The sequence below is a fragment of the Lolium rigidum genome, chromosome 5 (genome assembly GCF_022539505.1).
Source record: "Lolium rigidum isolate FL_2022 chromosome 5, APGP_CSIRO_Lrig_0.1, whole genome shotgun sequence".
In the NCBI taxonomy this organism is placed as follows: Eukaryota; Viridiplantae; Streptophyta; class Magnoliopsida; order Poales; family Poaceae; genus Lolium; species Lolium rigidum.
The window spans coordinates 255,253,804-255,279,217 of NC_061512.1; the positions used below are offsets into that span (position 1 = coordinate 255,253,804).

Genomic DNA, 25,414 nt, shown 5'->3' on the forward strand with positions numbered 1-25,414 from the left:
CCGGCCGAGATCGCGCCACGTCAGCTCGATCGGACGGCCGAAAATCCAAACGTCTGTGAGAGCCCCATGGGGGTGCAGCAATCATACCGTGGGATACATGCATCCGGATGATGTTTGAGGGACGTGGCTGGGAAGGGCCTATTTTTTGTACAGATTTTTAGTCTCTTTTTGTCCGGCGCTATCTCCAAACGTGCCCCAAATCGTCGTACCGAACTTTTTTGAGGGACGCGACTGAAGATGATGTGCTAAAATTATTTTTGGAATGCAAATAGGGGCTGCATTAGAGGTAAAGAGAACCACAAAGTCACATGGCAGTTCATCACCGGTGGGCAGTCAAAAACTGTCCAGAACGAAATCGGTAATAAAAAGAGCTGGTAAGGAAACCAAACATAGGAGATAAGCTAAGAGCAACTCAAGTCGCGTCCCTCAAAAAGCGTCCAGCACAACAATTTAGGACTGTTTTTGAGAGAGCACCGGACAAAAAGAAACCAAAAATATGGATAAAAAGAGATCCTTTTCAGCCGCGTCCTACAAAGGGATGCATGCATTTTAATAAAGAAGATCAACCCATGTGAGAAAAGTAGGTGAGAGAAAATAAAATGATATATGGGAAGTAGGGTGTGCAAGCATGCATCCGGCACTTCATTTGTGTTCGGCGTCTCTGACGCGTCCCCTGTGTACAGAGTCTCCACCGGGAACACCGGCCACAAAATACGACGCTTTTTAACTTCGGAGGATGCGATTGAAGAGCTTTTTTTACCTGCAGTTATTTAAGGGATGCGACTAAAGATGCTTTAAGGATTTGCTCTAAGATACATTTTGGTGTAGATAAATACGGGTTTTTTCTATTTCTCGCCCGTCTAGAATTCTTTACCTAATACACGGGTAAACTTGATCGGCGACCCAAAAAATGATGGTGCCAAATCCTCCGGATAGTTTCCACCGCAAAAGAGCTTTTTATTTGGTCATTTATATAGTTATTTTGGTTTAAATTTTCTACTTGGCTACAAAATGTTCCCAAAGGGAGGCTTTGGTTTATTACGTCTTTTGGGATCCAAATTGTACAGAGTTGGTATTTCTTTGCTACATATTGGGTTTTGTGTTATATATATCACTACTAGGAAAAGGCTTACCGCCGGCACATTGAAAAGGCTTACCGCCGGCACTTTCGTATTCGCCGGCGATCACCTCGCCGGTGGTAATGGCCTACCGCCGGCGCTTCCAAAACCGCCAGGGGTAATCGAGCTTACCACCGGCGCCCCCATCCAATCCGCCAGGGGTAACACTTACCGCCGGCACTTTCCAATCCGCCGGGGGTAACATTAAGCAGGAGCAAAAAAAAAATGCTCGAATTACACAGAATATGCAGAATATACACAATATATACAAGAATATTCACAAAAACTAGGTGTACCCATTACACGCATTTTCAATTGTTTGAATACACACAAGAATATACAAGAATCCTCAATACAAAAATATATACCAAGAATACTGTCACATGGAACAACCGCGACAGTCATGGCTAGTATCGCATACCAGCCACCGACCACGCCCAACGCAGGCATATGTTGCAGCGGCCGGTCACCGGAGTCAACGCCGTCTGCTGACGCCACCTGTGAAACTGAAGAAACACCCCGTCAATTCCATGATGTTTGTGAGTAATTTAGTATGAATTAAATCTAATTACCTCATACTTTGGTCATTGTTAAGATCTGTTATATATATTTCATGTAAAGGCATAGAGGAATCACACTCCATCGGTCATTGGATCCAGAGTAGTTGTTTCATCCTGTTGTAAATTATAGTTCAAAATATTATGTATCGATGATGGCAAGAAAGATGTCATCTTTATGTATATCTATCACTATCCACCTGACCCATGTGTGCAAGAAACATGAACTAAGATTCATAGAATGGAAACGGTATGTACATGAGTATTTTTGCTATGATGTAACAAACTGAACAATGAGACTGCATCTTTTAGCTGGATAGAATCATCCTGAAATCTTTGCAAGATGAGTTGGGTGCTTCCTTCTACAACATCAACACATGGGCATTTTCTTTATGAAACTACTTTCCTTTCATTTTTCCTATGAATATATGTTCTACATCTTCCGCAGCAACGCGCGGAGTGTCACCTAGTAATTATATACAAACAAAAGCGACTAGCAGTTACTAGTTCATATCAACCTGCAGAGCAGCAGGCAAAACAAGTAAACTAGTACACAAGCAGCTGTATACTGCAATGCCACTTGCCACAGTAAGTATCCTATAAAGCCAGTAAAAAAATTGCTATGCCTGAGACCAGCTTTAGAGATTGCTATGCCTGATGCAAGGAAGCAAGATACATGGACAAATAAAATTCTTACCAGTCAAGTTACTTCCAGGATTATTCTCCAATTGATAGAAGTGCAAGTATAAAACTTAGCGAGACACTAGCGTATCCAGAAAACATTACTTGTTAATCATTTTACTGAATTGCCATGTTAGATGCAAGAGAAGAAATTGACATCTCAACCAAAATGATCTCAATTAATCCTTGCCTAGCACCAAGCCACCAACTAAGGCGCTACAAGTCAAACCTACGAACCATGAGCGTATTGGGCGTGTGCTGCAGATGAGAATGATTGAATGAACACCTCAATTTCTAGACATGAGCAGCACGATAGTAAGATCAGACAGGATATCGAGCAGCACACGAATTCCATCCCCTTTAACTCTGTGGATATCGAGCAGCACAAAACACTAGGGTCTAAATCCTTGCAACCAGCTAATAAGAGAATGAACTAGCTCTCGCGCGTCCTCACCTTGCGGTCGAGGAACTTGAGGAGGTCGAGCGGCACGGCGTGGTAGCGGTCGTAGACGGGGCCGACGACGGCCTTGACGGTCCCCTCGACGTGGTCGACGCCCGGGCGGTGCGGCCCCGTGTCCTGCTTGGCGTAGGCGTAGGCCGCGGCGGCCAGAACCACCGCCTGCGTGGCCGCCTGCTGCACGAACTCGAGGTACCTGAGCCTGGCCTCCTCCTCCTCCGTCGTCCTCTCCACCGTCACCTCCTCCTCCTGAACAAACAAAATCGCAGATCAGCAAACACTTCAATCAGAAACCACGGAATCGGAACAAGAGAGGGAGAGTCGGGTGAGATCCCGTTACCTCGGTGGGGTGGGTGCTGATTGGGGCGGCGTCGCTGCCGGATCGAGGGCGACGGAGGGCGATGGACGGCGACGGACGGCGATGGATCGAGGGCGACGGCGACGGTGATGGATCGAGGGCGACGGCGACGGAGGGCGATGGATCGAGGGCGACGGAGGGCGATGGAACGAGAGGATGCGCGGTGGTGGATCGATTTGGGATTTGGGTGAGGGGGGCGAGTTGTGTGTGCGTGTGTTGGGGACGGGTAAGGGGATGGTGCGTGTGTTGGGGACGGGAAAGAGGATGGTGGGTCGAAGAGCTGAAAACTACCACCGGCGAGAAGGAATGGGGAGGCCGGCGCTAAATTCGTCCCAAAAAGGCCCGGCCCAGTTTTACTTACCCCAGGCGGATTCGTTCCGTAACTGCCGGCGGTAGGACGGGTTACCCCTGGCGCTTTTGGGCTCAAATCGCCGGCGGTAAGGCCAGGCCCAATTGGGATCCCGCGGCCCATTATATCGCCGGCACCTTCGTGCCCAACTCGCCGGCGGTAATGGGCACACCCCCGGCGCCATCCATTCAATCTCGCCGGCGGTAGGGTTAGGCCACCCTGGAAGGCTTTACCGCCGGCATCTTCAAATCGTACTTGCCGGTGGTAACAAGTGCGGCTATAAGCCTTTTCCTAGTAGTGTATGAAAGTAAATAAATAAATAAAGACCAAACATGGGAGAAAAAACATGTCAAATTGCACTTTATGATGTGCAATAATGTTCTGTTTGAAGCAGTACTATTAGTTGCTTGTCACTCTTACTAGACCATGAAAGCGCGCTTTGCCGCGCCCGTCCACTTAGCGAAAAAGTAAAGTAAAATCTAAGAAACTTAGCTAAAGAAAACATTGTTAAGTTTTGAATGATTTAAGGTACAAGTGGCTCATATTTTTTCATGAGAATTATAAATTATAAACCTATATAAATGATTTCAGTTTTACATTTTCTCCTATCGCCTTATGAGAAGATGATGCAAATGGTTAGAGCAAAATTTTACACCATCCTCACATGATTCAACCATTCAAATGTCATAGGAAGGACAAGTTCTTGAGAGCGGAACTTTTAGCATCCATAGAGTTGGCAGTTGGCTATCTCCTTAAGTTAATACGTACTAAACCATCGAAATAAAAAAATTAGCAAGTGTACATCAGATTAACGTGATAGCGGAAAAGTTCATCAGCCAACATACCGTGTTGAATGCCCCTCACGAGAAAGCGGGCTTTATTTCTGCACCAACATAACATTTTCTGAAGAATGATTCAATGTAAGCCTTTAATAACTCAAGAAAGGAAAGTAAGATGAGCATTTATCTAAGTCAAGCCATAGCATGCACAAACATGACCCTTTCGTACCAAAGGAAGGCAAATCTATAGTTATTTATATCCTCGGCAAATCTAAACTCATAAACAGCCATAGAACATTTAGCTTAGCTGAACCCATGTTCTTGAGTAGCTTTCGTTCATCAGTTAGTCATGATCATACAAGTATGTACACGTAAGTACTTCATGAGATGATTATAAAGATATGTGGACGGCATTTGCATAGTTGCGTAAGGCATAAACAATGTGCAAAGTGGTAATATTTCCAGTAAGAGACTGATTATTAAGTTGATCAAACGTAAGTATCTAACTGAATATTTGAAGCATTGATGAGCGCTAATGCAAGCTATTTTAAAAACTGAAGCTGAATGCAATATGAAGTGCAACACTGAAACTACTAATGTCCAAAACGAGCACAGGCCATAAACTGGATGATATGAACACATACATATCTGCAATGAACCTAGACCCTTAATATTTGCAGTAGGCCCTCGGAGTTAAAAATAGGCAAGGATGAAGTAGAAAAGATCATAGAAACATACTTTCGGTTATTGAGTACCATGGAACATTAGAAAGGGGAACAAAAATCTGATCTACAACTGAGTAGGGGTACATAACTATCAGAGCTGCCGTGGCTGTGATCAATCCAATGATTTCATACGAGTGGAAGCATGATTGAATTTAATTTGACATATCAACAGCAGAAGCTGTATAATTGCAGGTAAACGGATCAAACTGAGATGTAGCCTTTAAGAGCAGGTCTAACAGGCCCCTTATAACCCGCCCACCCCGTAAAATTCCGGCGACATACGGGGCAGGCGCGGTTTGGGCCGTCTAGCAGGCCCCGTATTCGGGCCGCCCCGTTTCGGCGGAATACGGGGCCCAGGAAATCGTCCCCTCCGCCCACTATTTATGCTGGGCGCAGGTGCGAGTGAGGGGTTAACCCCTCACTCGCAACCCTAGCTCCGCCGTGCGCCGCCGCCTCCTCCTCCTGCTCCGGCGAGCAATTAGTCGCTCCCCCGTGTCGCATTCCACCCCAGATCCGGCATGGACGCCCGCCGCCGCAGTACCGCCTCGCCGGCGAGCGGATCGAAGCGATCCCGCTCGCCGGACAACGTGGAGGATGCGTGGCGGCGCCAATGCAAGAGATCCGCCGCCGGGAGCCGGCGTTTGGCCTGCAGGTACGCCGGCGCCGCGTACGTCCCGCCGAAGCTCGTTGACATCGCGGCGGGCGGGCGCTGGTACAACGAGGATCCGCCGATGAAGCCGATGAGCGGGCCCAAGTTCGACGAGTGGCGCGCCGACTGGGAGCGCCGCCGCTGGGCGAAGGAGGCTTGGAGCAGCGGGAGCACCAGCGCTGGAGGAGCTCCGCTCGCCGACGATGAGGAGGAGGCCCCCGACTTGTTGAAGGAGCTACGACAGTTCCTCAAAGACGACGCCAAGAGGAAGAGGGCGGAGGAGGAAGAGGTGGCGGCGGCCATCGCCGCCGCGAAGGAGGCGGAGTTGCGGGAGGCGGAGGCGGAGGCGGACTCGTACCTAGTCGACCTCCCGAGTAGGATCGCGCATTCTGGATGTAGAATCGTTGATCCGTATGTATGATCCGTAGTATGATCAATGAAATTGAACTTCCCGGGGTTTTTATTTTTGAAAATACGGGGCGAAATACGGGGTCTGCTAGACAGAATGGCTCTTCCGTTAGCAACTTTTCGATACGGGGCGAAAAAGCGGCGGGATACGGGGCAGAAATATCTCTAAGAGTAGAGAAAGGTGTTCAAATCAGTTTAAAGTCTGTATATTGTATTTTTCATCCAAGGAAAACGTAAACTGCCCAGAACAAGTAGGGGAAACAGAAATCACTGCGGTGGAAAAATCAAGGCATTGTCCTTTTATTCATGGAAATTTATAAGCGAACCATGCTGGCCATTGCAGAAGTTATAAAAATTCAGCACATACAGAGCATTTTGTCATTTCGATGTGTGCAATTGCACACCACAACTGGTTTAGAAGCTGGAGCTGAATACTGAACTTAATGGTCACAATCTGTTTTAATGTTCCTTCCAAAGATGAACATTTACAATTCTGTGAAGGATATAAATTAAGCAGAAAGAGTAAGAACAAATTTGTAGCAGTGTAAGAGCATCTCCAGCCGCGTCCCCCAAACCGTCCCCCAAACCGCGCCGGATTGAGCGTTTGGGGGACGTGTTTTGTTCGTGCCGCGTTTGGGGGACGTCGCTCCCCAGGCGCGTCCCCCAAACGCCGCCCCCAAACATTTAAAATAATTTTTTTAACACATAAACCATTTATATCAAATGTAGCATATGAAAAAAAATGTTTTCGAGGATTGTTTTCAAATTAAATTACAACAAACAATAAAACAAGTAATCAAATATAATAAAAAGGGCTAGATGATACATCAAGGTGCCACGGTATTTCCTTTGATCCTCCACAAATGCTCAACGAGATCAGCTTGAAGTTGCTCATGCACATTGCTGTCACGGATCTCTGCGTGCATGGCGAGAAAATCAGCAAAATCTGCAGGCAACTCATGATCAACCTCCGCGAGAGGGCCTTGACACTCATAGGGACCAACATGTGACCTAACATGATTCTTGCGGTCATCCTCGATGATCATGTTGTGCATGATCACACAAGCCTGCATCACCTCCCACATTTGGTCGTGAGACCAGCTTAGAGCAGGGTACGGGACAATGGCAAATTGTGCTTGAAGCACACCAAATGCCCGCTCGACATCCTTCCTGCAAGCCTCCCGTCGTGTAGCAAAGTGAGAATTCTTCGGACTCGATGGATTCGAGATTGTTTTGACAAAAGTGGCCCATTTTGGATATATACCATCGGCTAGATAATAGCCTTTGGTATATTGGTGGCCATTGATCTCATAGTTGCATGGTGGAGCATGCCCTTCCACTAGTCTGCTGAACACCGAAGACCGCTGCAACACGTTGATGTCATTGTGTGATCCTGCCATGCCAAAGAAAGAATGCCAAATCCACAGGTCATAATCTGCGACAGCTTCAAGCACCACACTGCAATATCCATGACGCCCTTTGTATATACCTTTCCAAGCAAACGGGCAGTTCTTCCATGCCCAGTGCATGCAATCGATGCTTCCAAGCATTCCAGGAAATCCTCTGGCAGCATTTTGTGCCATGATCCTTGCGGTCTCTTCCTCGGTTGGCCCTCTCAAGTAGTATTTGCCAAACTTTCCCACCACAGCTCGGCAAAACTTGTACATGCACTCAATGGCAGTAGACTCACTCATGCGAAGGTAGTCGTCCCGTGTATCGGCAGGTGCTCCGTATGCAAGCATCCTCATGGCGGCGGTGCACTTCGAATGGATGAGAACCCGAGAACGCCTACAGCGTCGACCTTGAGCTTGAAGTAGGGGTCGAACTCTCGAACGCCGTGGAGGATATTCATGAACAGGCCCTTGCTCATCCTGTACCGGCGCAGAAAATTGTCGGCATGTGTTGCCCCGTCGGCGAAGTAGTCGTTGTGCAGCATGGCATGCCCCTCCATCCTCTGCCGGGGCTTCGACTTCCTTCTTCCCGGCCTTGATCCTCCGCGGCGCGGCCTCTTCCTCTTCTCCGCCTCGGCGTCAAGCATGTCCCGGAGGGACGCGATGATCAGCAAATGCTCCCACAGGTCGTCGTCGAACGCTTGCTCGTCCTCCGGCCAGCGGGGCAACCATCTCATCGTCGCTGTCCATGGCTAAAGCAAAATCAATGGTTAAAATTGCGCCGAGGCAGACGACGCAACAAACGGCGACCAATCGCGCCTACACGGCAAGTCGTCGAGCACCTTACGTGCGCGGAGGTGGGGCGGATTTGACGGCGCATTCAGGAGGCGCCGGCGACGCGCGGCGGCGGCACGACCGGCGGGAGCCCCGGCCGCGACAACGGTGCCGACTCGCAGCACGGATCGGACGCCCAAACGGCCGGGAAATCCAGCGGCGGCGGTGGGGTGGGAGGCGCGGGAAGGAAGGAGCGACGAGAAAGAGGCGCGAACCAACGATTTATGCAAATAGTCGCCGACATGTGGGAGCCCGCCTCGCTTTTCGTTGTGTCCGGCGTCCCCGGAGCGTCCCCTGTGGGACGGGGACGGGCTCGGGGCGCCGGACACCGTATCGGGCCGCGCCGGACAAAAATGGGCTTTGGGGGACACGGCTGGAACGCTTTTTTTGTCCGGCGCGCCCCAAATCCCTTTGGGGGACGCTTTGGGGGACGCGACTGGAGATGCTCTAAGATTTAGAAACGCGGACCACTCCATCTTGGGCTAGGTAGAGGGGACGCGAGCAAGAGACAGTTGGACTGTTCCCGCCTAAGAGCATGTCTAACAGGCCCCGTATAACCCGCTCACCCCGTAAAATTCCGGCGGGATACGGGGCCGGCGCGAGTTTGGGCGTCTAGCAGGCCCCGTATTCGGGCCGGCCCGTTTCGGCGGAATACGGGGCCCAGGAAATCGGCCCCGTCGCCCCGTACTTATAGTGGGCGCAGGTGCGAGTGAGGGGTCCCCTCACTCGCAACCCTAGCTCCGCCGTGCGCCGCCGCCTCCTCCTCCTGCTCCGGCGAGCAATTAGCCGCTCCCCCGCGCCGCATTCCACCCGCCGCCACCTGCATGGACTGCCGCCGCCGCAGTAGCGCCTCGCCGGCGAGCGGATCGAAGCGAGTGGGAGCGCCAACGCCGGGTGAGCGAGGCGTGGAGGGCGACCATCGGGAGCACCAGCGGCGGAGGTGCCCCGCTCGCCGGGGAGGAGGAGGAAGACGAGGACCCCGCCTTCTTGAAGGCGATTGAAGACTCCCTCAAGGACGCCGCCGAGAAGGACGCGGCGGAGGAGGAAGAAAGGGCGGCGGCCATCGCCGCCGTGCGAGAGGCGGAGGCGCGGGAGGCGCAGTCGCAGGCGCAGGCGGCGACCATCGTCTACCTCTCCGACTAGAAGTCGCGAGCCGATCGCGCATTTTGTATGTATGTAGGTACGTCGATTTCTATGTATGATCGACGAACTATGAATGAAAGTTCCCGGGGTTTTAAATTTACAAATATACGGGGTCAAATACGGGTTCTGCTAGACGGAGCGGTGTCTGATCGACCATTTTTTTTATACGGGGCGAAATTCGAGCGTTATACGGGGCAGAAAAGTAAGGGGGTGTTTGGTGTGGCTTTTTTTGGCTTTTGGCTTTGGCAAAAGCCACCAAAAGCACCTAAATATGTGCTTTTTTTGGCTTTTGAATTTTGGAAGCCAAAAGAATAGGATCTTTGTTTTTGGCTTCCAAAATCCAAAAGCCAAAAAAGCACCTATTTAGAGTGCTTTTGGCTGACGTCTAAAGCCAAAAAAGCCACACCAAACACCCCTAAGGGGCCTGTTAGACATGCTCTAAGATATGTTTGCTCATCTACCCAGATACGAAACGTCAGCGGCGCAAACCATGTCCTGTTCTCACCGATCTCACCCAGACCTTCATACATAGGCACTGAACATTTGAATAAGATACAGGAGAGATCTAATTGCAGAGTGCGCCAGGGCTCAAGAAAGTTGAAGACCGAGGTCTAGGATTTACCTGATCGATATGGATCATCACTGATATGCCTTCGAGGAGACGCAAATGATCGCCATTCTTTCCTCATTCTCTATCACCAGCGAGAAACAGCCACGCCCTCTTGCGTCACGGCCTCCTGCTCATCCTCCTTTGCATCCTTCAGCCGTTGATGTCACTGCCGCCTCCTCCTCGTCGCTCTCTCGTCCGTCGTCGCCAGCTCCATGATTCCAGGACAAAAACCAAAAGCGATAGGGATTAGCTCATTAGCACCTATGCAGCCCTAGGAAACAGCACAAGGGATAAATCAAAAATCAACGCTGCACTAATAACCATTCAAAGTAATGGGAGGAAAACGATCAACCTTCCTCAACAACCTCCATTCGAAATCATCCCGCCTCGCCAATCCCCTCGTAGTGCTCGCTCCTCTGCCAGCCTCAAGCTTCTTCGCCTACTCACCATCCGTGCTATAACGATGCCTCGTGCATGTGCATCGCAACATGAACGAGACGTAGCGCTCAGGAAAGAAACAGGGAGGAAGATGGCCGAATCGTGCTTCACGCCGCCGCCGTCGCCGCCGCCAGGAGACTCGAAGAGGAGAACGACCCTCTGTTTTCCGCTCAGTTCGGGGAGTGTTTGGTAGATCGGTCCAACCCAACGTTTCCCATCCCAACCGAGATTTCTAAGAATTCTGCTGTTTGTTAGCCCGGTTCTGCCGTCCCATCCCAACCGAGATTTCTAAGAATTCTGCTGTTTGTTAGCCCGGTTCTGCCGTCCGGGCAGTGCCCACCTCACCCGGAAAAGGCCTCTTGGCCCTGCCCGGTAGAGAAGCTGAAAACGAGCTTCGCACCTGGGCAGGGCTGAGATCGCCCGAAAAAACACTTCGCGCCCCGCACCTGGCCCGAATCCAACAGGGGTCAGACGCCCCCACCCTCATTTTCCCCCAAAGGAGCTCTCTATCGCATCGTCCAAGCCAGCCTCCGCCGCCGTATCCTCCTCCACGCCCGGACGCGCCGGCCGGCGAGGATGCGCCGGCGACCTGCTCCTCCTCCACGCCTGGACGCGCCGCCGACCTGCTCCTCCTCCACGCCTGGACAGGCCAGCGACCTGCCTTCTCGCGCTGCGACGGCAGCAAGCGAGCGTCGCCTCCTCGCGCCGTCTCCTCCAGCTAACGCCGCCAGGACGCGCCGCCTCCAGCCCACGCCGTCAGCCCGGGCCGCCAGCTCGCTCTGCCTCCGGCCAGCCATCGCCTCCAGCCAGCGCCGGCAGGAAGCGCCGCCTCCACGAGCTACATCAACACACCGCCATGGTCAATGCGGTGGTCAGATAAACAAGGACCCGATTGCTTTTTTCTTTTTCTGTTTAGGGACGTTTGTGTAAAAATCTTAACTTAGCAACATCTCAACTCAGACGACCCACCAAACAACATCTCAGCAGACCATCTCTGAACAAGCACGGGATACCAAACAAGCCACAAATTCTCAACTCAGCATAGTTAAGGTGAGCATGTCTGAGATGGGAATCAGATGTTGGGATGATCCGACCTACCAAACACACCCTAAGAGAACATAAATGAACCGCACCAGCAAATCAGTAGGCCCGTTAGACAGTTTAGGGGCCCAAACAACCTGCATCGGCCTAGATCAACGTCGGGAGTAGCAGCCCAAGCCACGAAAGAGGCCAATTTGACGGGAACGATTGAGCTAACCCCACAGGTGATCGATACTTCGTAATGTTCATTAGATGTACACCATTAGATGCTCAAATCGGACGGTTAAGGATGCCTAAACGCTGTGGTGGCTCCTAGGTGGTTGCGTCTTACTGTTACTCCACGGCGGCCAGTTAACAAGAAGGCACCAAAAACGTTACGCGGAGTAGCGGCCCCTTTGACGTCGGTCCGTCCTGCACTCCTGCTGGAGCAAACGGGGCCCAATTGACGCTGCGGGACGAAGACATAATCTGGTGCGTCCATGCGCTTGATCCGACGGTGAAATAGTCCAAATTGCTGTGGGAGGGCCTAGTTAGTTCAGTTTTACTGTTAACTAATTATAGGGAGAACTGGTTATTTACCCAAAACTTCACCAGCCTTGGATCATCTACCCAAAATTCAATGTACATTGGAAAAATACCCAACAAGGACTTGAAAGCAAAATGACGATTATGTTAGGACCCTAACTAGAGCTGGTCACAAAGTTCAGATAAAAACCAACCCACAAGTTCAGCATATGTGCACCTCGAGTCAGCGCATTGAGAGATGCCTCGCAGCCACCCCAACGCCGTCCGACCTTCATCATCATCGTCCGCTCGTGATCGCTGCCGTTGTCACCGGCCACCTGTACGTCCCACCGCCGTGCACCCGTAGACGACATGGTTTCCTTGATTTCAATGTCAGAAGCTTTAATGGTGGAGTCAGTACCCCAATCAAGCCAAGAATTGGTGGTCTCACTCTTGCACTCTTGCTATTGGTATACGTGGTGATTGTCCAGTCATGGATCCTGAAGTTGGGCCCCTGGTTTCAAGGTCATTCTCATGGAGTCGATTGCCATTGATTTCCAAGTCTGTCACCGTGAGGAATTCCAATAGTAATGTCCCGATATTTACGCTTCGTGACCAGCTCTCTAGTTAGAGTCCTGCTGTAATTGTCATTTTGCTTTTAAGTCCTTGCTGGGTATTTTGCCAATGTACAGTAAACTTTGGTAAGATTTCCAAGGTTGGTAAATTTTGGGTAAATAACCAGTTCTCCCTTATATCAATCGGAGGTAAAGCGAGAAAACAAGGTAGAGGGTGATATGCACGGGTATAATCAGCAACATTACTCACAGTTTCGGATAAGCTCAACAACAGATCAGCGTCACAGTTTACAAGCAGTAATCCTTAACCTACTTCTTGATTACGGAAACACCTACAGGCTGACATGGAGGGAGCCGATTGGTTCAGTTTAGATTTCATGCTTAAATATGGGAAACAACCACCTGGCCTATCATGGGCGGAGCCAGTACGTATTTGTTATTTGGGTGTACATAGGTTTAACTTTTTTCCAACAACACCTTATTGAAAGAAAAAAACCAGCATGTTCCCGCCTCCCAGCCGTTGGCTGTTGGCCTTTGCCATCTCTCACACGGCTGTTGGCCTTTACCATCTCTCACTTGGAGCCATGATATGATAATCGTCGAGCAGTTGTGCCTCCGCAATGTCTATGGACCAGATGTCTCCTACCACTTGTCGGCTCGCCCACGTCTTGCTTAGCTCAGAATGGCTACACTCACCATGTACATGATGTCGCCGCTCTATGCTCCAGTGACATGCCACATCCCATAAAATTGTAGATCGACTCCCTGCTCCCGTCGGCAGGCTTTGAGCTCTCGAAGAATAGCAGCGCGACCTAGCTGACTAACTTCGTGTCTTGATTCGATCTGCAGAATTCCAAATCGATTGGGGAATTGCTAATTGGAGTTGAGAAGATGAAAGGGTTTTGTAGGCCTTTCCTTGTTGGGCTGAATGGCTAATCCTCTAGCTTTCTAGGATGAAAGAAAACCCTAATCTTACAATAATTTCAGCTACCAATCGTGCAACTTTTACTAGGTACATGTACATCATATATACTTATTTTTTTGGCAAAAATAATGGGTGTACACGTACTCATATAGCTCTTCCTATGTGGCCTAGTGTGCATGTGATGACTTCGTAAGTGAATTCTGTATGATTTTGTCCGTAGGTGTAGCATTAGCGGTGTACAGGTGGGAGGGTAGATTTTATAAGATGCCCATAAACAATGAAGACATTACTCAATAAACTTTTCGCAGAGGTACTAAAGAAAAGAAAAAAATCCTACTCGTTGTGTTGGCAGCTCAGAAACAAACAAATCTGCGATCAGAGAAATATATATTTTGTTAGGGGGAAGAAAATAAAATATCTTTTTTCCGAGGTAAGAAAATAAACGATCTGAGCATCAACATTTATAAGAACCACAAGCTGCTGGGCCTTTTACCGATCGGCCGATGGCAGCTACAGATCGCTCGGGCGGTACTTTGCGATGGTATCCATCCCCTTCTAAACTGGGCTGGCCCAAGGCCTAAGGTTTCAAGGCCCAGGTGCATTTACATGTGCAGGCATGGCACTGCTGTACAGTTCTGTGACAGCTAACACGCCTACAAGGGTGTTGGATTTTATATGTTCAGCAACTAGAACTTGGGACGACTTAAAATTGCAGACTTATCTCCTGCTGATGGATGTTGAAGCTGTGAAGCAAATACCAATCAGTCGGAGGTGAAAGTTCCATCGAAACTCGGTATGTTACTACGCTTCAGATACTTGAGGCATGCATTACTTAAATGTAATATGTCACGCTTTGTTTGGGCGATGAAGGAGGATGGCCTGATGCTGCTGTTTTTTGTGATGAGACGACAGACCCACGCCTTTGGCTCTTCAAACTTAGCTCTACTTTTCGCAAGACAAGTTTATCGAGGTTCTTGTCCCACTTTGGTCAATCTGGTGGGCTCATAGCAAGTTGATCCATGAGGAGGAACAGCAGTCGCCGTTGCCAACAATCCTTTTTGTAAAACGTTACATTGCTGACCTTGCTTTTGAGCAACGCAAGCAGAACACCCCGGTGCCACTGTGCCAGCTCTTGCCAGCGAGCCAGTTTGACGTGACGTTCCACGGCGGAACCATGGAGATCCCACGCCTGGTCATCAACGGCGGCACCAGGATCCTCCTGGCCAACTTGTTTGCGCTGGAGCAGACCAAGAACTGCTGGAATGAGGGGACAATGACAGGGTACCTCGTGCTGATGAACGCGCTGGTGAACACAGGCGCAGACGTTGCAGTGCTCCAACGCCACGGCATCATGGACAACATGCTCTCCAACGAGGACGAGGTGGCGGCGTTTTTCAACCAGCTTCGCGCAGCTATTCAAGGACACCAACGAGCACTGCAACTCCCGGTGGAACCGATACATGGCAGTGCTCAAACGCGACCACCTCAAGACCCCGTTGCTCCATCATCAACCTCCTCGTGGCAGCCATCTTGCTCTTTGTTTCGGTCATGTCTGTCAGCTATGTGATTTGCCGTTACCGCCATGCTTGCACCTGATCAAACTAAGCTATGTCTGCAGCAAAGCAACAACAGCAAAACAGGATCTGGTAGCCAGACGAAAATACTTCATGCAATTGCAATTTGTAAACATGTACATACTCCAGTAACGGAATCAATCATCAATCATGTTGCAGTCACGAATGTCTGGGGTGCTAAGAAACATCATAGCCAGTGGCTGTTAAAACAAGATGAAATGCCAGGGAAACGAGCATGGCTAAAGATGTGTTTAATCATGCTTAGCTTTGATGTGATGTACTGCACATGCAATTGCAGCAATGGATATGGAATATTTTGTTGCTCACAAATAAGGGTCCTTCTATTCCCCAGGCGCCTGGAATTCTTTTCCAATCCATAGTTCTAGCTCCAAAGAACGAAAAAGAGCGGTGTCAGTTTCTCCAGGTTACTGCCATTGTGAACTGAGCTTTTGATTAGGCTTGTTCTGTACCTTTGAATTTGGTTTTGATTTTTTAATTTATGCATTCGCTTCAATATGTATATACAAAGGGGGGCTTTGGTATGTTCCTGTCTTTCGGACTGGAAAGTGCACGCAGAGTTGGTCTTTGCTTGCTAAATTCTGGATTTCGTGTGTTATTATATATGAAAATAAATAGAAGACACAACATGAAAAGAACATACCAATTTGTACTACCTTCGTTACAATGAATAAGGCTTATATTATTTTTTGAAAAGTCAAACCCTGTAAAGTTTGACCAAGTTTTTACAAAAGAAAATGATCAACATGCAAAATACAAAATATAAGCCTTATTCATTGGAACGGAGGGAGTATACAGGAAATATATTTTTATATGATATCTATAGAATATAATATTTTTGATAGATTTTTCTAAAAGTTTGGTCATATTTTACTTGGCTTGACTTCAAAAAGAATATAAGCCTCATTCATTGGAACGGAGGGAGTACTTTATTATGTGCAATACTGTTCTGTTTCAATTTTTCCTATGATGATACCACATGCTCTTAGGAGAAAATCCATGCACATCAGCTCATGGATGCAATATTTAATTCCTGAGCTATCTTTATTGAAGAGAAGAGACGCAATTTGCCTAATAGCGGTTTGCCACTAAATTAGCAATCAGAGGTAAAAAGAGAAACAAATCAAAGGTTGGTATTGGCACTTATAATCAGCGACAATGATGGTGCAACTTTGGGATAAGCTCAACAACATACCAACTTCATAGTGTAAAAGTAGGAAGCAGATTCAATAAGATGCCCATAAGCCTGGAAGATATCAATCAAAAAGCCTTTCCCGGCACTACGCAAGCAAACAATTACAAGTTCAGAGCTGAAGCCTGCAACAGGGTATAGCAAAGATTAAATTCATGACATATCTGACATCCACTATCAATACAAGAATCCAGGTTTCTGATTAATACAGCTTAAGACACGTATTGAACTATGAGGGCAGATTGCATATATGGCAGCAAGTGGATTGGTAACATAGTGTACTAAACAAGCACGGTTTTAAGTTAAATGTATTGTCGAATAGATTTAGTGTTATAAAATCTCAAACGGTCAGGTGCAGAAGACAATATTATCTAAAACTTACAATATGTATTTTTGGTATTGCATAAACTAGACACAGAAACACAAGAATGATGAGATGGACAACTTACGAAAGCATTAATCCTCATCGTCTTCGTCTGAGCTCCCGACATCACTACTGTACTCATCGCTACTAGTAGAGCTATTGATGTCAAGGCTCACAGGAGCCACCATTATTGGCTGACCTTGGCCCATTGGCACCATTGGTTGCACCCAAACTGGCCGTGGTTCCTCAGGCTTAACACCAGGCAAAATCCCACCTAACAGTAGCTCGATCGGGTCCCCAGGCTTCCATCCAGGAGGCGGCGCTGGAATCTCAGGAAGCAGATCTTTAGGCAACCCTTTCGGCCAGGCGGCTGGTACAGTAATTGGGAGCACAGATGGCCGAGGCTCGTCGGGCGGTGGCACAAACAGCGGGGCAGAATCTGTTTTGGCCGTGCCCCCCTCCTTCGATTCCATAAGCTTCTTGGGCACCCCAACATCCAAATCAGCAAACTGATACAGCTGCGACATCCGCATCTCGTTATCCTGCGGCGCAGGCGGCAGTGCGCCACGCAGAGGCAGCCCAGCACCATGCTCCGGCGGCGCAAAGGTCGTGTAGCTTATGCGATGTGCATAGGTCAGGATGTCATCCAACTTGAGCTTGGAGTTGAGGGACGCTCGGAACTCCTCCGTTGACGCGTCGACCGCAGCGGCACCGCGTGGGCGCTTGGCATCGCGGCGGTAGTCTGCATAGTCGTCTACGAGGCGGTCGAGCACGTGGTGGGCGTCGCGCAGCTTCTTGGCGAAGGCGAGGAGCACAGCGTCCTTGGCGCGCGCGTCGCGGGCGAGGCGGGCGCGCTCGTCCTGCAGGTCGAGGGTCTCCTTCAGCTCGGCGACGGTCTCGAAGAGCTGCGTCTGGAGCGAGGTGAGCATCGACATTGCCTCCTTGGTGGTGGAGACCGGAGGCGCCGCGGAATCCGACGCCGACGCGAGGAAGTTGGGGAGCGACCCCCGGTAGGATGAGATCCAACCGGCGCGGTTGGGTGATACCTCGAAGAGGTTGGAGGCGTGGGAGGACATGAGGTGGAGCAGCGACTGAGCGCGCGGGAGCGGCGGCAAGAGCGGCAGTAGTGACGCCGAGGTGGTTAGGGTTGGCGCCGCGGCTCCGGATGTGACTGGGGCAGCGCTCGAGGACGGGTTGGCTTGCGGCGGCGAGGAGGTGGGGTTCGCCGGAGACTGGTTGGGTGGGAGCGACGGTGACGAGACGGTCATCTCCAGCCTCGCCGGCGACAGCATGTGCGACTGCATCATGGCGGCGGCGGATTGGGGACGAGTAGGACGTGACTGACTAGCCGAGCTATTAGGCCTGTGGCCCTCTTCATGGCCTCATGGACTTTTATATGGCTTCGGCTTCGGCCGAAATATAGGGGCCTTAAGGCCCAACGGCTCAACGAGCCCATAAATTTCGCCTTAAACCTCACCTTGTAGCTCCCTCTATTTCCGCAACGATCATTTTGGAGGAGACCAGCAGCTCGGCCCGCAACAGAGACAACGGAGTACCTTGCAAGAAGAACGCGCCGGTCTTGGATGACCTCGTCCCCCCCCCCCCCCGCGCCGACGATTCCCCCAGCCACCTCATGCTCGTGGGCATCGTGATCCCGCATGGACGTGGTGGCCGCCTCCAAGTGTGGCGTCATACCGACCTCGTTTGTGGCCATCATCTGCTCATCGCCACACCAGGGTTGACGCTAGTCGTTCCCGGTGCATGCCGCAACGGTCGTATACAATGGCCACCAAGACCTGTGTCAATGAGATGCACATGTACCATGTTGCAGACGACGACCAGAAGGCCAACACCGATGTTGTGCTTAGGAGCCATGACGCTGAGGGGTATGTGATGGCGTGGATCCCAATGAAGGAGGTGTGTTTGCTGATCCTGAGCAGCACGTATGATAAGAACATCCACCTTTGGAATCTCGCGTCCGGGAGTGGATCCCCGGTTCTAGATGCCATTAAGGTAATGTTAGGAGTACGCTAGATCTAACGAGGCGACATGGAATACGGCGATCTCCTCCGAGGAATTGCTTCGGGGAGGAATGATTACGTCTCATATTCGAATTTTCCTTACAAGCTACCGGCCTGAGGGCATTACTAAATTGCCAACGTTCCTAGTATGATTCTACTGCTCTTAAGTACCTAATCCATCTTCCAATCCTCCGGCATGTAACAAGTGGATGACATGCGTGCACAATTTGTGATCTTGGGCCTTATGTTGCTTCCGAGATGGCCCGTCTCCTCTGAAAGGACATGGAGCCCCCATGTGTGGTTTATGTAATTGATGGCAATCCCTATAGACTAATGGTTGCCGTGATGTTCTCTTATACGTTGTGTCTATAGACAATACTTGAGCCATATGTTGGTCTCAAGGTTGCAAGATAAAGAAGATCAAGTGCAATGAAGAAGAGGGATGAAGACGATGTAGAAGATGAAGAGGGATGAAGATGGTGTAGAAGATGAAGAGGGATGAAGACGGTGTAGAAGATGGATGAAGACGGTGACGTGTATGTTGGAGAAATTGGATAAAGATGGTGGCATGTGCAATATTGAAGGAGGATGAAGATGCAGCTTGCTGGCTCGAGTGGAACACGCAAGGTCAAGGTTTGTGCTCGGTAGGATAGTTGGTCGCATCGTCGGAGAGAGCTCAAACTCATCGTGTTTCTTGGTTGTTGTTGGTTCTTATCTATGAGATGTTTTAGAGATTATGTTCATTATCATGACAAGCTCTAGCTCATGGAATGGATTCCAGATGCATCTCATGTTGCGTGTTCGAGTTTGATGATTTTCCCGGTTTACCGTATTGAGAGGTTGCACCTCTAAATTAATAGAAAATTATCCTCCACTCTTTTCCATGTTTTCACCTTGTGTGCAGGTAACTCTTGTCGTCCTCTTTCTAGCAAAATTGGTTTCCGAGTTTCCTAACTCAAGATATTGATGTAAAAGAAAAAGGAAATGTCGGTACTACCACTTGGGCCTCCGGCCCAGTACTGGCAAGGCTTCTTCAAGCCCTGGAAGCCCATCCGGTACCAGATTGGTACCGAGCCGGTAGTACCAGCCTACGGGCCTTAACCGGTATCGGGATGATAGGCCAACCAGCTCTACCGGCCGGCCTTTCTCGCCCCGTGATAACCCACAAGTATAGGGGATCGCGACAGTCTTCGCGGGTAGTAAAACCCAATTTATTGATTCGACACAAGGGGAGGTAAAGAATACTTATAAGCCTTAACAACTGAGTTGTCAATTCAGTCGCACTCGGAAAATAACTAATAACGAGGGTGATGTGAAAGCAGCAGATAGTATGAGAGCAATAGTAACGAGTAACACGACAGACAGTAGAAATAACACAGGAGCAATGGCACCGGAAAATAGTTGATACTACTTCCAATGACATGTAGAATGAGTATATAATGATGAGAGATGGACCGGGGTTCCCAGCGATCTACACTAGTGGTAACTCTCCAATAACAAGTGTTGGGTGAACAAATTACAGTTGGGCAATTGACAGGATTGATAAGGCATTAAGACAGAACATCAATTCATTAATCATGTAGGCATGTTTTCCATATTTAGTCATACGTGCTCGCAATGAGAAACTTGTACAACATCTTTTGTCCTATCAGCCGGTGGCAGCCGGGCCTCTAGGGAATCTATCGGAAATTAAGGTACTCCTTTTAATAGAGCACCGGAGCAAAGCATTAACACTCCGTGAAAACATGTGATCCTCACATCACCGCCATCCCCTCCGGTTGTCCCGATTTCTGTCACTTCGGGGCCTTTGGTTCCGGACAGTGACATGTGCATACAACTTGTAGATACAATCTAAGCAATAAGTATAGAGCTTAAATCTAAGATCATGCTGATACGTCTCCGACGTATCGATAATTTCTTATGTTCCATGCCACATTATTGATGATATCTACATGTTTTATGCACATTATATGTCATTATTATGCGTTTTCCGGAACTAACCTATTGACGAGATGCCGAAGGGCCGGTTCTCGTTTTCTGCTGTTTTTGGTTTCGGAAATCCTAGTAACGAAATATTCTCGGAATTGGACGAAATCAACGCCCAGGTTCCTATTTTGCCCGGAAGCATCCAGAACACCCGAGAGTCGCCAGAGGAGGGCCACACAGGCCCCAGATGATAGGGTGGCGCGGCCCACCCCCTGGCCGCGCGGCCCTATGGTGTCGTCGCCCCTTCGACCTTCTGACGCTGCCTCTTCGCCTATAAAAAGGTCCCAGACCTAAAACCTCGAGACGGAAAAACCACGGTACGAGAAACCTTCCAGAGCCGCCGCCATCGCGAAGCCAAGATCCGGGGACAGGAGTCTCCGTTCCGGCACGCCGCCGGGACGGGAAAGTGCCCCCGGAAGGCTTCTCCATCGACACCACCGCCATCTTCATCAACGCTGCTTGTCTCCCATGAGGAGGGAGTAGTTCTCCATCGAGGCTCGGTGGCTGTACCGGTAGCTATGTGGTTCATCTCTCTCCTATGTGCTTCAATACAATAATCTCATGAGCTGCCTTACATGATTGAGATTCATATGATGATGCTTGTAATCTAGATATCATTATGCTAGTCAAGTGGGTTTTACTTATGTGATCTCCGGAGACTCCTTGTCCCACGTGTGTAAAGGTGACGAGTGTGTGCACCGTGTGGGTCTCTTAGGCTATATTTCACAGAATACTTATTCACTGTTATGAATGGCGTAGTGAAGTGCTTATTTATATCTCTTTATGATTGCAATGTGTTTTGTATCACAATTTATCTATGTGATACTCTAGTGATGTTATTAAAGTAGTTTTATTCCTCATGCACGGTGTAATGGTGACAGTGTGTGCATCCGTGTTAGTACTTGGCGTAGGCTATGATTATGATCTCTTGAAGATTATGAAGTTAATTATTGCTATGATGGTATTGATGTGATCTATTCCTCCTACATAGTGTGAAGGTGACAGTGTGCATGTTGTGTTAGTACTTGGTTTAGTCGTGTTGATCTTTCATGCACTCTAAGGTTATTTAAATATGAACATTGAATTGTGGAGCTTGTTAACTCCGGCATTGAGGGTTCGTGTAATCCTACGCAATGGTGTTCATCATCCAACAAAAGAGTGTAGAGTATGCATCTATCTATTCCGTTATGTGATCAAAGTTGAGAGTGTCCACTAGTGAAAGTCTAATCCCTAGGCCTTGTTCCTAAATACTGCTATCATCGCTTGTTTACTTCGTTTCTATCGTGTTACTACTCTGCTGCATTGCTACTGCTCATATATATTTATACCACCTGTATTTCACTATCTCTTCGCCGAACTAGTTCACCTATTAGGTGTGTTGGGGACACAAGAGACTTCTTGCTTTGTGGTTGCAGGGTTGCATGAGAGGGATATCTTTGACCTCTTCCTCCCTGAGTTCGATAAACCTTGGGTGATCCACTTAAGGGAAACTTGCTGCTGTTCTACAAACCTCTGCTCTTGGAGGCCCAACACTGTCTACAAGAATAGAAGCACCCGTAGACATCAAGCTACTTTTCTGGCGCCGTTGCCGGGGAGGAAAGGTAAAAGGTACTCACACTCCGGATCTCGGCTAACTAAGCTATTTTCGCCGTTGTGTGTGTGCTCGAAGCTATTTCCTTTAGATCCTGCAATTGCATCTTTTTGTTTCTTGTTTACACTAGTTAGGCATAATGGACAACAATGAGCTTCTTATTCTATTTCCTGAGTTAAGACATGGATGGTTTGATGCGAAAATTAAAAAACCTATGGAACCTTATTTGCATGTCGGTAGTAATATTAGTATGAACGCTTTGAACACCATGGTTGCTAATGATATGGAAAATTCTAAGCTTGGGGAAGCTGGCTTTGATGAGCATGATATTTTTAGTCCCCCAAGCATTGAGGAGAAAATTTACTTTGATGATACTTTGCCTCCTATTTATGATGATTATAATGATATTGGTCTTTTAGTACCGCCTACTATGGAGGATAAATTTGATTATGATTACAATATGCCTCCTATATTTGATGATGAGAATAATAATGATAGCTACTTCGTTGAATTTGCTCCCACTACAACTAATAAAATTGATTATGCCTATGTGGGGAGTAATAATTTTATACATGAGACTCATGATAAGAATGCTTTATGTGATAGTTATATTGTTGAGTTTGCTCATGATGCTACTGAAAGTTATTATGAGAGAGGAAAATATGGTTGTAGAAATTTTCATGTTACTAAAACACCTCTCTATGTGCTGAAATTTTTGAAGCTACACTTGTTTTATCTTCCTATGCTTGTTACTTTGCTCTTCATGAACTTGTTTATTTACAAGATTCCTATGCATAGGAAGCATGTTAGACTTAAATGTGTTTTGAATTTGCCTCTTGATGCTCTCTTTTGCTTCAAATACTATTTCTTGCGAGTGCATCATTAAAACTGCTGAGCCCATCTTAACGGCTATAAAGAAAGAACTTCTTGGGAGATAACCCATGTGTTATTTTGCTACAGTACTTTGTTTTATATTTGTGCCTTGTAAGTTGTTTACTACTGTAGCAACCTCTCATTATCTTAGTTTTGTGTTTTGTTGTGCCAAGTAAAGTCGTTGATAGAAAGGTTGATACTAGATTTGGATTACTGCGCAGCGATTACAGATTTCTTTGCTGTCACGAATCTGGGCCTAATTCTCTGTAGGTAGCTCAGAAAATTAAGCCAAATTACGTGAGTGATCCTCAGATATGTACGCAACTTTCATTCAATTTGAGCATTTTCATTTGAGCAAGTCTGGTGCCCTTTTAAAATTCGTCTTCTGTTTTGACAGATTCTGCCTTTTATTTCGCATTGCTTCTTTTGCTATGTGGGATGGATTTATTTGTTCCATTGACTTCCAGTAGCTTTGGGCAATGTCCAGAAGTGTTAAGAATGATTGTGTCACCTCTGAACATGTGAGTTTTTGATTATGCACTAACCCTCTAATAAGTTTGTTTTGAGTTTGGTGTGGAGGAAGTTTTCAAGGGTCAAGAGAGGAGGATGATATACTATGATCAAGAAGAGTGAAAGCTCTAAGCTTGGGGATGCCCCGGTGGTTCACTCCTGCATATTTCAAGAAGACTCAAGCGTCTAAGCTTGGGGATGCCCAAGGCATCCCCTTCTTCATCGACAACTTACCAGGTTTCTTCTCTTGAAACTATATTTTTATTCGGCCACATCTTATGTACTTTACTTGGAGCGTCTGTGTGCTTTTGTTTTTGTTTTTGTTTGAATAAATGCTTGTGTGGGAGAGAGACACGCTCCGCTGGTTCGTATGAACACATGTGTTCTTAGCCTTTAATTTTCATGGCGAAGGTTGAAACTGCTTCGTTAATTATTATATGGTTGGAAACGGAAAATGCTACATGTAGTAATTGGTATGATGTCTTGAATAACTTGATATTTGGCAATTGTGGTGCTCTTGTTTAAGCTCTTGCATCATATACTTTGCACCTATTAGTGAAGAAATACATAGAGCTTTTTAAAATTTGGTTTGCATGAGTGGTTTCTCTAGAGTCTAGATATTTTCTAGTGAGGTGTTTGAACAACAGGGAAGACGATGTATAGTCTTATAATGCTTGTAATATGTCTTTTATGTGAGTTTTGCTGTACTAGTTCATACTTGTGTTTGTTTCAAACAACCTTGCTAGCCTAAACCTTGTATCGAGAGGGAATACTTCTCATGCATCCAAAATACTTGAGCCAAACACTATGCCATTTGTGTCCACCATACCTACCTACTACATGGTATTTCTCCGCCATTCCAAAGTAAATTGCTTGAGTGCTACCTTTAAATAATTCAAAATTTATCACCTCTGATTTGTGTCAATGTTTTATAGCTCATGAGGAAGTATGTGGTGTTTTATCTTCGATCTTGTCATTTACTTCGACGGACTTTCACAATGGACTAGTGGCTTCATCCGCTTATCCAATAATTTTGCAAAAAGAGCTGGCAATGGGGTTCCCAACCCCAATTAATTAACTTTCATTAATAATTCTCTTCACATGTTTTGCTCTGATTCATCAGTAAGCAACTTAATTTTGCAAATAGACACTCCTCCATGGTATGTGAATGTTGGAGGGCACCCGAGGATTCGGTTAGCCATGGCTTGTGTAAGCAAAAGGTTGGGAGGAGTGTCATCCATAAATAAAGAAAAACTAAACTAAAGTACATGTGTAAACAAAAGAGAAGAGGGATGATCTACCTTGCTGGTAGAGATAACGTCCTTCATGGGAGCCGCTCTTGAAAGTCTGGTTGATAAGGTAGTTAGAGTGCCCACTACCATTCGTTGACAACAACAAACACCTCTCAAAATTTTACTTTTATGCTCTCCTTATGTTTTCAAAACCAAAGCTCTAGCACAAATATAGCAATCGATGCTTTCCTCTTTGAAGGACCATTCTTTTTACTTTTATGTTGAGTCAGTTTACCTATTTCTCTCCACCTCAAGAAGCAAACACTTGTGTGAACTGTGCATTGATTCTTACATACTTGCATATTGCACTTGTTATATTACTCTATGTTGACAAATATCCATGAGATATACATGTTACAAGTTGAAAGCAACCGCTGAAACTTAATCTTCCATTGTGTTGCTTCAATGTCTTTACTTTAAATTATTGCTTTATGATTTAACTCTTATGCAA

At 47.6% G+C, this 25,414-nt stretch overlaps 2 protein-coding genes across 2 annotated transcripts; both read right to left on the minus strand.

The window, feature by feature from the left end:
* Window positions 1-1,364: 1,364 nt before the first annotated feature.
* LOC124657482 lies at window positions 1,365-11,294 on the minus strand. Its single transcript, XM_047196027.1, has 5 exons — window positions 11,121-11,294; window positions 3,154-3,492; window positions 2,811-3,062; window positions 1,691-1,792; window positions 1,365-1,624 (listed from the first exon to the last, which is right to left on the minus strand). The coding sequence occupies exons 1-4, from the start codon at window positions 11,292-11,294 to the stop codon at window positions 1,751-1,753; spliced, it is 807 nt and encodes a 268-aa protein (XP_047051983.1). The 3' UTR covers window positions 1,365-1,624; window positions 1,691-1,750.
* A 5,046-nt stretch (window positions 11,295-16,340) lies between these two features.
* LOC124651660 (mediator of RNA polymerase II transcription subunit 4-like) lies at window positions 16,341-18,003 on the minus strand. Its single transcript, XM_047190705.1, has 2 exons — window positions 16,776-18,003; window positions 16,341-16,451 (listed from the first exon to the last, which is right to left on the minus strand). The coding sequence occupies exon 1, from the start codon at window positions 17,995-17,997 to the stop codon at window positions 16,783-16,785; it is 1,215 nt and encodes a 404-aa protein (XP_047046661.1). The 5' UTR covers window positions 17,998-18,003; the 3' UTR covers window positions 16,341-16,451; window positions 16,776-16,782.
* Between the last annotated feature and the right edge of the window lie 7,411 nt (window positions 18,004-25,414).